At 49.7% G+C, this 12,954-nt stretch overlaps 1 protein-coding gene across 1 annotated transcript in view; it reads right to left on the bottom strand.

The window, feature by feature from the left end:
* The window catches only part of LOC105181074 (uncharacterized), an 88,117-nt gene extending 79,433 nt beyond the window's left edge, over positions 1-8,684 (bottom strand). Inside the window, exon 1 of the mRNA XM_025302196.1 lies at positions 8,391-8,684. Coding sequence (XP_025157981.1) covers positions 8,391-8,443 — 53 coding nt within the window. The 5' untranslated portion in view covers positions 8,444-8,684. The remainder of the gene's footprint in view (positions 1-8,390) is intronic.
* Between the last annotated feature and the right edge of the window lie 4,270 nt (positions 8,685-12,954).

Genomic DNA, 12,954 nt, shown 5'->3' with positions numbered 1-12,954 from the left:
CGGGATTAAATATTCACATCGTTACCGCTCACTCGCTCGCAGGTCGCCCGTGAAGCGGCGGTTATTACCTGTCACTCGCTATAAAATCATTTTAGAATTTCAATAACCGGCTTTCACGGCCACCCCGACCGACCGAGCGACCGAACGGCCGTTCGTTCGTTCGTTCGACCGGTCGGTCGGTCGGTCGAGTCTCTCTTTACGACGGGGTGGGATCCCTTGTACCGGTCGGGGCTAATGGCAATCCCGGGCGGACTTCAAACGCAGCGTGCGGCGAGCACGTATGCGAAGGCGCATGCGATAGGCGAGGCGAAGTTAAGCGAAGCGCAGCGCGGCGCGGCGCGGCATGGCGCGGCATGGCGCGGTGCACGACGCGGCCAGTAATTATATTGGCGGCCGATGGGCATCGCCTTTGACCGACTCGATTGCACGGTAAGCAGATCGCGCGAAGGAAATTACCGGGCGATCGACGTCGCCGTGATGACCCCGCGGCGCGGCGTCGAAGGACCTGACGGCTGTCCACGGAGGCGCAAGGGTTGGCCGGACCTTTCACATGGCTTGCGTCGTTCATCACGCTCTCTCTCTCTCTCTCTCTCTCTCTCTCTCTTTCTCTGTCTCTCTCACACAGAGCCATTCCATCTGTCCGTCTACCTGGCGATCCGCGCGTGCAATTCGGCGGAAGACGACGTCGAGGCGGGCCGCAGATGGCTCGCGTTTGATATCGGGGCTTCAAGGGGATGATTCTGACTCTCGCGTCCGCGGCGAGATAAAGCGGAAACGCGCCAAAGTCTCTCGCGTGTTCCAGCGAGAGCTTCTCTCGCTGTAATACTCATAATGTCACAGGCGAGCGCGACGCGATAACGCGCGGCGGAGAGACAGACGGCGGGACGGGGCGGGAGGAGAGAGAGAAACAAGCTGGAGATGGACGATTCGCGTAAAACGCGCTTATCAAGGCGAGCTCGGCGTATCGCGAAACACGGGCGGCTTATTATACCCGCGTACGTCTAATCACATCCGATGGGAGGCTGCGAGGAGGAGGTTGGGGGAGACATAAATAGTCAACATTGCGAAAGCGTAACCGGCTCGTTCGTGCAATTTCGCTCGAACGAGAATAACAGAGAGAAAGAGAGAGAGAGAGAGAGAGAGAGAGCGAGAGAGAGAGAGATAGCGGCGGGGACCGACGAGATTTCGTGATTACGAGCGCCCGATCGAGGCGGATCCAATTTTCGAGACCTGCCAGCCGTTAAGACAAGCTCGGCGACCGCAAGGACACGGCTCGCGTATTAGTTGCCGGCACTCACTCACCCACCCGCCCCCATTTGCTCGCTCGCTCGCTCATCCACGTTGCCGCGCTACCCGCTAGAAACAATTTCCTTAAATTTATGCACCCCCGAGCGGCGGCGGCGGCGGCGGCGGCGGCGGCGACGGCGCAGCTACCGTCGATGCAGTCGAGCCCGTAATATTTTTCACGGAGGAGGAGGAAGTAAAAAAAGGAGATGACAGGAGAAATAACAAAGCGTACGGCTGGCCGTCACCGAGGGCGGCGAGGAGACGCCTTCCGCTCTCGTGACGTTATCGGGCTCTCGGCGTTTCCACGCGGAGGAAACGCGCGACGGACGCAGCTTGCAGCGTCGGGGCGATTTTCGAGGGAGGGGAGAGGCCGTCGATGCCGATAAACGCGCGCGAAGCCAGGCCTGGAAGACGCCCTTTTCGGTAGTCACGACGCGCCGCCTTCTCGTGTTCGACCCTTTCGCGCCGTTGCCAGAAACAAGGGGAAACGCGGAGCGTAAAGTCAGCGGGGTCGAAGGTCTCGGTGTTTGCACTCGCAAATTAGCGCTTGACTCTCGAAAGATTCAACGAGATAGATAGAGAGAGAGAGAGAGAGAGAGAGAGATCGAATGTACAATACTTCGGATTTTTATGACTACTTGCGGTCGTTCGTGGACGCGGCTGCGAGAATTGCAGCGCGCGCACGCACGCACGCTTGTCGTTCCGGGAAATTCCAAGGGTGATTATTTAACCCTTTGAGCGCGCAGTGGAATGACCGACACGATTAAACGTGTAAGCGGACAAATTATCGGGCAAATTATTTTTAGACGCTTGCACGTGGAGAAAGTAACACGCTTGGATTTGCAGAGCACCGGTGCCCGTGAAATCGTAATGATTAATCGTAAATGAAACGATGACTTTTCGCAGCATATGAGCCCGATAAATTTTTGTAATTAGTGTGTGTGCACTATAAGAGATGATGTGTTAAATTTAACATATTTCATGCGTCTCAAATCATCCACTCTCATTTATGTGTTAATTTAACATACAGCAAATATGTTAAAAAATAATACACATAATACGTAGTAAAAAATTAACACAAAAATTTAACATTTGAATGCCGTCAAGAATCACAGTTTGTGTTAAATTTACACACAATGAATGTTACTTCAACATTTGGGAAAAGTAATGATCTATGATTTGATGAAGCGAAAATGTTAGATTGACATAATCTATGTGTTAAAAATTCAATCTTCACGTACCAGAAATGTTAACATTATATATTTAACACATGATAACTATTATAATGAGGGAAGTGACGCATTTTAGGTGTTGAGTTCAACATATAAAATATGTCATAGCAAGAATTCATGCATTTACATGTAAATTGTGTTATTTTCATACTTGGAAATGTCACTTTAACACTTGAAAATAGATAATCTTAATTTAACGCAAGAAAGTCTAGGTAACACAACAACGATATGTTAAATTAACACACGACTGTGTAAAAAATTTAACACAAAACTTTCTACACACAAATAATTTCAACAAAAGTACAAAATGTTTTTAACTGTGTGTGTAAATGGTAAATATTTAATATATATACATATGTCAAAGAATAAAAATATTGCCTGCTTTACTTGCCAGAGTAGAAAAATTAATAAGGCTCTGATAACAAGGGCCTGATTATTTTTCTCTAACATTAATAAGGGCCTTAGTAGGGATAAAGAGATAAGGGGGCTCTACAAGATGTGTAACAAATGGTATGACTGATCCTTATAAGATAATATTAATAGGGCCTTATAAGAAAATATTTTTATTGTTGCTTCGGTAAAAATATCCGTTCTTTTCATTCCAAGAAATTTGGACTGTAATTTCTTTGTTTATTTATAACCTTGTTAGTATATAACAAGAATGTTTTATTTTAAAAATATAACATACTTTACACAATGAAAGATAGCATTCTTTACACATAAAAATCCTGCTACTGTTTTGATGAAAGTTTGCTGCGTTTTAAAACGAAGGCAACACTAGAAAAGTCCTTGGAAGAGACTAATGAATATAGCAACTAATGAAACTAATAAAATTTGTTTCTAATTGCGGTAGAATTAAAAAATCTTTAAAACAACCAGGTAGAGCGTACCTACTAAAACAATACTAACTTATGATAATTTTATTACACGCTTCAGATCTTATTAATTTTCAATACCTAACAAAACTTGATTTTGTATCTCTAAAGCTTCCTCTTAAAAGATCCTTCCAAGTCCCACATCAATTTCCCACGTTAAAGCGTGATTTCGTAAAATCTAAGGCATCCCCAAAAGATCCATCTCGAGGCCTGATGCGGTAATAATGAGACATCCATTTTTAGGGCATCCTACTTTCAGCCTTATCGGAGCCTTATGCTTCATGAGGATGGGCTCTAACAATTTTTGCTCTAACAATTTTTTGCTCTGGTGGCTTCCCGGTCTCTCGCGGATTTGTGTCCAAAAGAAAAGAAATGCTAAATCACACCTTCTTCCATAGCGCGCGGAAGTCTCAGTTACAAAATCGTTCGGTTTGAGAAATAAAAGCCCTCTTTGCATCGCGCGCTGCCCAACAATCGGAGGATAAACTCTTTAATACGGGGGTCGTTCTTTGGCCGAGCGAGCGAGTTAATCGCCGGACCACTCCCGGCGTAAACATCGCGATGCGAATGAGAAAGCGTAAAAGCTCGCAGCGCGCGGCATTCGCGGATATTAAGCGCCTAAAGCTCGGCCGGTTATCTCCAGCGACGACCTCTCTCTCTCTCTCTCTCTCTCGGTATGATCGAACGGCTCTCTCGGAGGCTTCGGAAATGGGGGTGTTTCGCCGCCCTGAAAAATAACACGCGCTCTCGACGGACACGTGTAGCAATTAATCAGCTTCGGGGGTGGCGGCTTGAAGAGGTTGTTGCCGTCACAGGCAGATGACGGCCTGCGGCGGCATCGTACTGTATTTTATACGGTGTCGTGTTATGGTTTTGCGGTGCCCGCGGTCGTTCGCGTGCAAGTAGAACGGGGCGCTGCAATTTCGCGACGATCGTTATATTCGGCACGACCACCGAGTCACGCGCGCGCGCGCGCGCGCGCGTGTGTGTGTGTGTGTGTGTGTGTGTGTGTGTACACGCATGACCTCCCTCGGTATCGGTCGCGTTCATTTTTTAAGCTCGATTTCAGCCCGCGGTACTCCGGGAATTATCATCGGCGGTATTCGTTCGGCGGTCCTTCGCTCGTAATACGAGAGACTAATATTTTCCGGTTCCGCACGGCCGCTCGTCAATGTCGAGCCAGCTGACACACACGCGTGCACGCGCATGTACCCTTTCTGTAGATCAACTTTTATTCGCCGATTGCGCGCGACACGATTTCGGCCTTGGGCTATTTTCGCGCTAACGGTAACGAGGTTGTCCGACCGACTGTGAATCCGCGAGTTGTGTCGCGAATTGGACATTGGATCGCTCCGCGTTTTTGCGGATCGACCAGGTGGGGAAAGGGTGGGGGAGGGGAGCCCGGCGATCTCATTCACGGGTCGCGCATTGGACGCGTTCGGGAGGTAAAACTCGATCCGCGAGCTCGCGTCCGTCGCGTTTCATGTCGGGTCGCGTCGCGTCGCGTTGCGGAGCGACGGAAGAGTCCCGGCGGCGCGGCGGGAGGTGGGAAGAAAAGCGTGTCCGGATCTTTCTGAAAGGATACGATATCGCGTTACGCGATAGCAACGCGGCACAATGGTGCTTTGTTAAGGACCGCCGGGGCCTTTATTAAAGTCCTATTGATTCCGTGTGACCCCTCGTGCGCCGCGTCGCGTCGCCGCTCCGAGCAAATGGCTTGACCTATTTCGCCCGCGCTCATTATTATTTTCTCATGGAAACTCGAGCTTTCCTCCGCTAGCCGAAACGAACGAGCGGGCGAGCGAGTTGGCGCGGATTTCAGGACGGTATAATCCGATCGGTGGTAACCGTCGTAAAATCCGGCGACTTAGAATCGAGATACGGGATTTATCGAGGCGCCGGGGAATGGGACATTCTATCGTCTCTCTCTCTCTCTCTCTCTCTCTCTCCCCCCCCCGTGTCTCTATGAGAAATGAGACGGAGATCTAAAGTTTCCTCGTATTCCCCCCCCTTCCCTCGCCCGCTTGGCGCGCCGCATTACCGCGGCGTATGTATGCGGTAAATAATGTGTGGGTGAGCGTTAAATCGTCCGTTAACGTATTATCGCCCGAAACGATCCCGGCGATGCGGCGTACACACACACACACACACACACGCACACACACATACATACGCATACACGAATACACCCAAAGGCGACGACTCGCATTGATTCGACGTGTTGTACGAGCTGCGCGCGCTCGCCAAGGACTCGCGTATACGCGTCGCGAATAATTTCCTTCATCGCGTGGGAATTACGATCTCCTTCGCGGGAAATTCCACTCTTCACTCACTCTCTCTCTCTCTCCCTCTCTCTCTCTCTCTCTCTCTCTCTCTCCTGCCATCTCCGTCGATCCTTCCAGCGAGCTTCCACGGCGAATCGCCGACATGCCGAAGAATTGCGGAATGGAAGACGCTTTCGCGCGAGAGCGCGCGCTATCTTCGGGGCAACGTTTATTAAACGCGCACTTTTATCCGAGGGAGAAATTTCAGAGCCGCGAAATTTACCAGCTGCGAATGTTTTCGGGTTTTCGCCTAACGCGATAATCATGGGCACGGCGCGACGAGACGAGAGCGGGATAAAGTTCGAGACGGCAGTAGTAGAAATCGGCTTACAGCTCGAAGAATGTTAATAAAAGCCGAGGAATTTGGATCAGCAATGCGGCAGGGCGAGGGGAGGGGACGATTTCCTCGCGTCGCGATCGTGTTTGTTCACGGGGATATATCCGCAGTCGCAGTCGCAGTCGCCGACCGCGGGAATTCCCGCTTCGTTAATCGGAACTTTACGATTGGCCTCCGTGCCTTCCGCGGTAATTGTCAGCGTCCGATAAAGGCATCATCGGGACATTGAACTGAACTTCCCCTACGGAGCACCCTGGTCCGATCCGCTAATCCGCCGATCGCTCCACCCTCCTCGGAGTGGCCCCGGCCGTAATCACGAAATCTACCAATTTCCGCCGGTACACGCAGTAATGGGCGACGTTATTGCGAAACTACTCGAAAGCAACTCGCGAGAGAGCAGATGCGTGAGCCGGGATTTTGCCGCGCTCGCGCGCCGCGCGACAGGTGCAAAACTTCCGCGGCAAACAATTACCGGCAAACCCCGAAATTTTCCTTCCGCGGTGAACCCTGCGAACTCCGTCGGGCTTCCGAAGGAGCCCGCCGACCGATGGAAGATCCGCGGATACACCGTTACACGGTTACACTCTGTTGTTTCACCTGGAATGTGAATATTCCCTCCCCCTCCCTCCTCCGCGGAAAAAAGTATCCTATTTGTACAATGATTTTTCTCACAGTCTCATATTCTAAGCGAAGCCTTTTACATGAAAAGGATTTCTCTTGCGCTAAAGCGATTATAGTGGTGAACCATTCAACTAAAATTTATTAGATATTAGATATTCTGTTTTCCTCTTATTTCAAGAAGATTGTCTCTTGTATCAATTAATTTTCCTCTTACATCAAGAAGAACGCTTGTCGGCATTTTTCCTCTTACATCTGCTCACACAGAGACACACACTCTCTCTCTCTGTGCGACAATCGTCGCCACATTTATTTTATGGACAACATCTGGAGCAAAGGAAAAAAGAAGAGAGATCGTTATTCAGTTGGTGTTGATTTTCCCGGTTGTTTCGTCATGAATGAAGTTTAAGAATTTTTGGAGAAAATTAACTTGAAGTCATACTGGTCCACATTTCAGCGTAAATACGTACACATATCCATTTATCACATCGCGTTGCACACTACATTAAATACCATTTAGAGTATTTAAAATTACAAATTTATGTTTTTTCTTACTTTTTCAGCAGAAAGTCAAAAAAATTTAACTCGAATTTTTTCCGGATCAGTTTCATAATAATTTTCTCTTCTCTCCTTATAAAGGAACGTATAACCAATAAGAATAAAATACAGTAAGAGTAAATAATAATCTTTTCAAAAAAAGAAAAATAATCTGTGTATAAGAGGAAATTTACACTAAAATCGATAAGATTTGCATTATATATGTAACATATAAGTTTCCTCCAACTTTAAGAATATAATGTGTTTATATTTTCCTCTTAATCTTAAAGGAATTCTCTTGAGGCCGTATATAAGAGTAAAATCCTCTAAAATTTAGATGACACCGTTTATTCTGTAATTACTTTTCTTTGGGTATTTGCTTCCTAGCGATCTCATCACGTTGAGACTCGAAGAAGCGCTTCTTCGGGGATTATTGATGTACTACTTTCAATATTGTTTACACACCGACCTCCTTGACCTTTAGTTTTAACCTTCCAATTCTTTAAATAAGCACTCAATTTGCTCGTCTTGATATTTCGCCTTAATAAAACGCGTGAGATATAAACGAGTACACCGAATAATTAATAAAAGTATGTGACGCGAAATGGAACACGAAATGGAACGTCTGAAAATTCGTAATTTTATCGTCGTTCTCGCCGTTGGGAATACATTACGACAAGACGTGAGAAGATTCAGCAGGAATGAAGAATGAGAATTATGCAAGTCAATAATTGCGCACCTCAGCAACGCAGCGCTTCGACGGATTTAATTTTAGACTCGTTGCTCGACAACAAGGATAAGCAAGAGGGGGAGTCGCGGTCGATGGAGCAATATCGGACGTAAAAGTTAACACGCTCGCGAGACTGTCGCTGGATTCTAAGAAGCGGGCGTTCACGGTTATAAATTACTCGCGACAAGCGATCGAGGATATAATAAACTGCAGATTAGCAGGCACGAACCGTCGTTCGGTGACCGGGGAATTAATATTCCTAGCGTGCCACATAAAACAAGTACAAATTGGTGAGACCAATCAGAGATTCATGCAGCTGTAATTATTCATCGGTAATCAACCGGCTATGAACGTGTCCGAATTCCGACTCGGGGCGCCTCCTCACCTCCACTCCCCTCCCCAAATCCATCGAAACGTTCGTTCAAATCAGCAACAAGCAATTTGACGTACCTGCGAGTGCGTGATGCACCGCTTTTCGCGTCTCGGCGCCCTGACTTCCTCATCCTGAGCTCTTGGCTGCTCCCTCGTGCTGAATACTCATACGTGGTGCTGACACCGACACTGACACTGACACCGACACACACACACACACACACACGCGCGCGTAAATACGACCGAGGCGACGAGAAACGCGCGCTAACTAACGCGACGCCGACGAGTGTCCGATTGAATATTTCAAGAGTCGGCGGAACGTTTTGATCACATCCGAGACGGGAATTACTGACCGAGTACGGAGACGCGACGCTCGCGAGTATCAAATCAACAATGGACGAAAAGGCCAGCGCTGTCTCGCAACGGTCGCGGGAGATCACAACAATCAACACGTATCATAACAATCCCGTATCCTTCAAATATCTTAGACAACGAACACGCGCTGAGCGCGTGCCTCTCCGGCTCCTCGATTGAAAACAACACCCAAAAAAAAGGTAATTTCAGAAGATGCAAAATCATCTAAATTTTTAAGGATTTTACTCTTATATATAGCCTCAAGAGGATTCCTCGAAAATTAAGAGAAAAATATTATAAACATATTATTCTTAAAGTTAGAGGAATTTTATGTTATATATATATATATATATGAACTTTAAGAATAGTGTGTTTATAATATTCTCCTCTTAATTTTAGAGGAATCTTCTTGAAGTCATATATAAGAGTAAAATCCTCTAAAATTGCTCTAAAATTGCTCTAAAATCCGCTTGTTCCGAAATTACTTTTTTTAGGCTACGCGACCGCTAGATGCGCCTTTCTGATGCTCCAGCTGGAACAACGTGATACGCGACGCTCGTAAGAGAACGAAATTCGGAATGAAAAGAAAGTGCGACGTCTTAACGATCGATACGCGTTCCGGACCCTTCAAAGCGGTCGCACTTGACGCACTTGGAGCGTCACGTACTTCGCCAAGTGAGCTTCCATGCCGGCTTCGAGCCGGCGCGGCGAGCGGCTGCGGAATGTCGACGCTTGAATGATTATTCCTGTCGGACGATTAAAATATTCCGCCAGCTCTCTCTCTCTCTCTCTCTCTCTTTCTCTTCAGCGTCGAATCTGCCGTCTCGTCGACGTCGCGTTAATTAACACGTGTTTCTCCGGTCGAATCGTATCTGCGCGAATGTCGGCGTCATCACTGTCACTGTCACGAGCGAGTACCCGGAGCAATGTCGCGAGCGGGATTCCGCGTCGGGAAATCAGGACGGGGCGGAACCCGAGCGTTCAACGGTGAATCGAATATTTTCAGGTGCGCAGAATAATTTATCATACGGAGGCTTCCCGATTCCAACGGACGTTTGACGAGCTCGCTCGCCGGTAACGAAGAGACGGCGGCGTACGCGGATATTCACCGTTTGTTAAATTATAACTTGACTTGTCATAGCTTCGTGAGTCTCTGGATTATTCTCTGGTCGACGAGCCGCGCAGCTGCATTCCGGAAAGTGGAGCAGCGGCTTGCAAGTACAAACCTGTGGTTAATTACGGCCTCGATCGATGGCTGCGAATAATTTGCAACTGTGCGTGTCGATTTGCATTGTTGCGTTTGACAACGCTTCCATGACGCGAGGCACTTGGCACTTCTGTTCGATGCCTCGTTGCAGCGGCAAGTTAAAATAAAATTTTTATTTATGCGCAGCGTTATTGGACGCGCGACTGTGACACCCCTTTGCGCCTTCTCCCCTTCTCAGCCCTCCCGAACCTGCGGTTTGTTCCCAATTCCTGCCGAAATTTGCAATTTCAATAAAAAAAAAAAAAAAAATAAAAGGTTTATGAATAAAGAAATCACAGTGCGGTCACATTTTCTCGTATTAATCCAATTGTTTTTCTCGTTGATCTCGTTGATTTATTCGTGCTGTTTGATATTTGCTTACCCGACACGCGTACCCCACTCGTGCTTAATTAACGCGTTGCCGACTGCAGTTGAGAGTAAAGATTAAGACGAGAGATAAAATATCGATACGATCTCCGAGATGATAAGCGTGAAAAAAGACAGCGAGTATAAGCAGTGGCAGCAATATCAAGGTAGAACGATATCACGCAGTTCGAGATTCTCCATCGATCAATTCCGCAATTCCGACGGAATTTGCCGGGTCGACTCGGCTACGTGCGGCTTTCTCGATTTGTGACGAATGTCATTACGTGACATCTCTGGCCGCTCGTGAAATGGGCCCGGCTGTATTCGGTTGGTTTTGCCATTAAATACGAACGAGGAGCGCGCGCGTTCCGACGACCATCGGAATAAAGTCTCTCCGGAGGTTCGCGCGTAATTATCGGCCTTAACGATTGTTAGCGTTTATTCGCCGTTCTGCCCGGCAGGCAGGCAGGCAGGCAGGAAGCGCGGCGTAGAAAATCGAAACGCGAACGGTAATAATAAAAAAGGAAAGGAAACGCGGATGGGGCGGAGGGGAGGGGGAGAGGGAGCGAAACGGGGAAAAAAGAGGAAAGAGAGGGAGAAACAGGGAGAGAAAGGCACGCTCGCCGGCGGGAAGTCCGAAACCAATTCCGGCGCGGACTAAACTCGGTATCGGCGAGAACTTCCGGATCGATTCCGCGTGGAGAGCCCTCCTTTATACAATCGACGTTATTCTCTTTGCTCTCGCACTCGACGGGCTAACGACCGTAATGTAGTGCAGTTAATTCCATCCGCGAGAGATCGCGGCGGGCTCGAACTCGCGCGCTCGCGGCAAAAACGGCCGGATTTTCGTCGAGAGTCGCGCGCTTCGAGAGAACTCGCGCGCGCGCGCGCGCGGTTCACCCAAATGATTTATAATTGCCCGCCTCTGATAAGCCGGCGAGTTTTTGCCCGGCCATTACTCGCGACTACACGTGTCGCTCCGTAATCGCCCGGTGAATTATAAACGAGGCTTGACACAATCACACACCGCGTATTATGTGTGACCACTCCTCCTCCCTCGCTCGCCTCATTCGTGCCTTCGTCCTCGCGAGGTATTTTTAATCGCCCGACACACGTCACGTGTCTCGATTCCGCTCCCGGGAAAAAATGCGACAATGACTCGCCCGGATTATCGACACTCGCGATCGCCTCGCTCGTAATTGTCGTTCCCCGCTCCGAGTCGACGAGCAAGTCCGGAAGAGAGAGAGAGAGAGAGAGAGAGGGGAGAGGGGGGGGAGAGACGCCTCCACCGCCAACGCGATCACTCGAGAACGCGATCGCCCGCTCGAGCGTGACTCCGACGCGGACTCTCCATTTTCGCGGCGATAAAACTCGATACACCTCTATATCCGGTTTATTTTGCGCTTTGTCCATTCCGGCGGTTAATCGAGCCGCGTTTCGAGTTAATCGGCCGATATCCCCGTCGGAGCGAGGTCTGAGCTGCGAAGCGACGCAAAGCCGATTTCGGGCGGCTTGGGAGCCGACACTCACTTCCCTCTCACCCTGTCTCTCTCTCCGCTCGTTTCTCCGTCCCTTTCTACTTTTCTCTCTCTCCCTCTCTCTCTCTCCATCTTTCTCGTTCGACTTGTCTCGACAGGGCAAGGCAATCCCGTCGGGGACACGGGCTGATCGAAATCGATGGCGCGTGCGATTTGCGAGCGCGGCCAGGGGTGTAGCGCGTGTGTAAATAAACCGTCAAACGTTTACAATGTAGGGAAGAGGATGGAGGGTAGAGGAGGAGGGGGGGGGAGAAAGCGAGAAAGGACGACACACACACGGCGGCCCGACGCCGGCGTTGGAGTCCGCAGCCGCATGTCACTCGGTTTAACCGCGTGTCAGTCGATATCATCGCACCGAGTGGAAATCTCTGCTATTGACAAGCGCATGAATATCGTTAATAATAAATAATGCTTCCGCGCGACTCCCCTGGTCGCGTTCTCTCTCCCTCCCTCCCTCCCTCCCTCTCTCTCTCTCTCTTTGTCTACTCCCCGCTGTCGCATCTCTGTCTCCCTCGACGACTGTTCTCCGCTTCGTACTGATGACCGGCAACGGCTCCGGATCCGGACGAGCAGTCGCGACATGGACAGAGCGAGGGGGAGAGAGAGAGAGAGAGAGAGAGAGGGGGAGGGAGAAAGAGAAGAGAAATCGTTGAAAAAGCCGCTGGAGAATTGTTTTTTCACGCCACTCGAGCAACCCCATCGTGACACACGTCGATCCTCTCTCCGGCTTCCCCTTCTTCGTCGGCCATCGCGCGAGCCTCGACGACACCGCGGCCGACGGCCGACGGACGTCGACGGACTTCGCATGTAGACGCGGCGTGTCGATCATCAGGCTGGCTGACGGAGGAGACGGTCTCAGCGACAAGCGCGCGTTTTCGAGCGCGACGTGGCGACGGACGACCGGCGAGCGAGGAGAGGGCGAAAGGACCCGCGATATCCCGCGGCAGAGAGATGCGGGCGATACATTAATCACGCGCCATGGGAATCGCGCGGCCGCGCGATAATCGGGCTTTAATTGACACGCGGATATGCCTGAAAAATACCCTCGCGAGCGCGTCCTCCAACCCCTTCCCTTCCCTCCCTCCCTCCCTGCCTGCCTGCCTGCCTGCCGGCCGACCGGCCACCCCTCTCGCGTCCG

The sequence above is a fragment of the Harpegnathos saltator genome, unplaced genomic scaffold (assembly GCF_003227715.2).
Source record: "Harpegnathos saltator strain DR-91 unplaced genomic scaffold, Hsal_v8.6 scaffold47, whole genome shotgun sequence".
Lineage (NCBI taxonomy): Eukaryota > Metazoa > Arthropoda > Insecta > Hymenoptera > Formicidae > Harpegnathos > Harpegnathos saltator.
The sequence above is the reverse complement of the archived record's forward strand: the minus strand, read 5'-3'. Positions and strand labels throughout refer to the sequence as shown.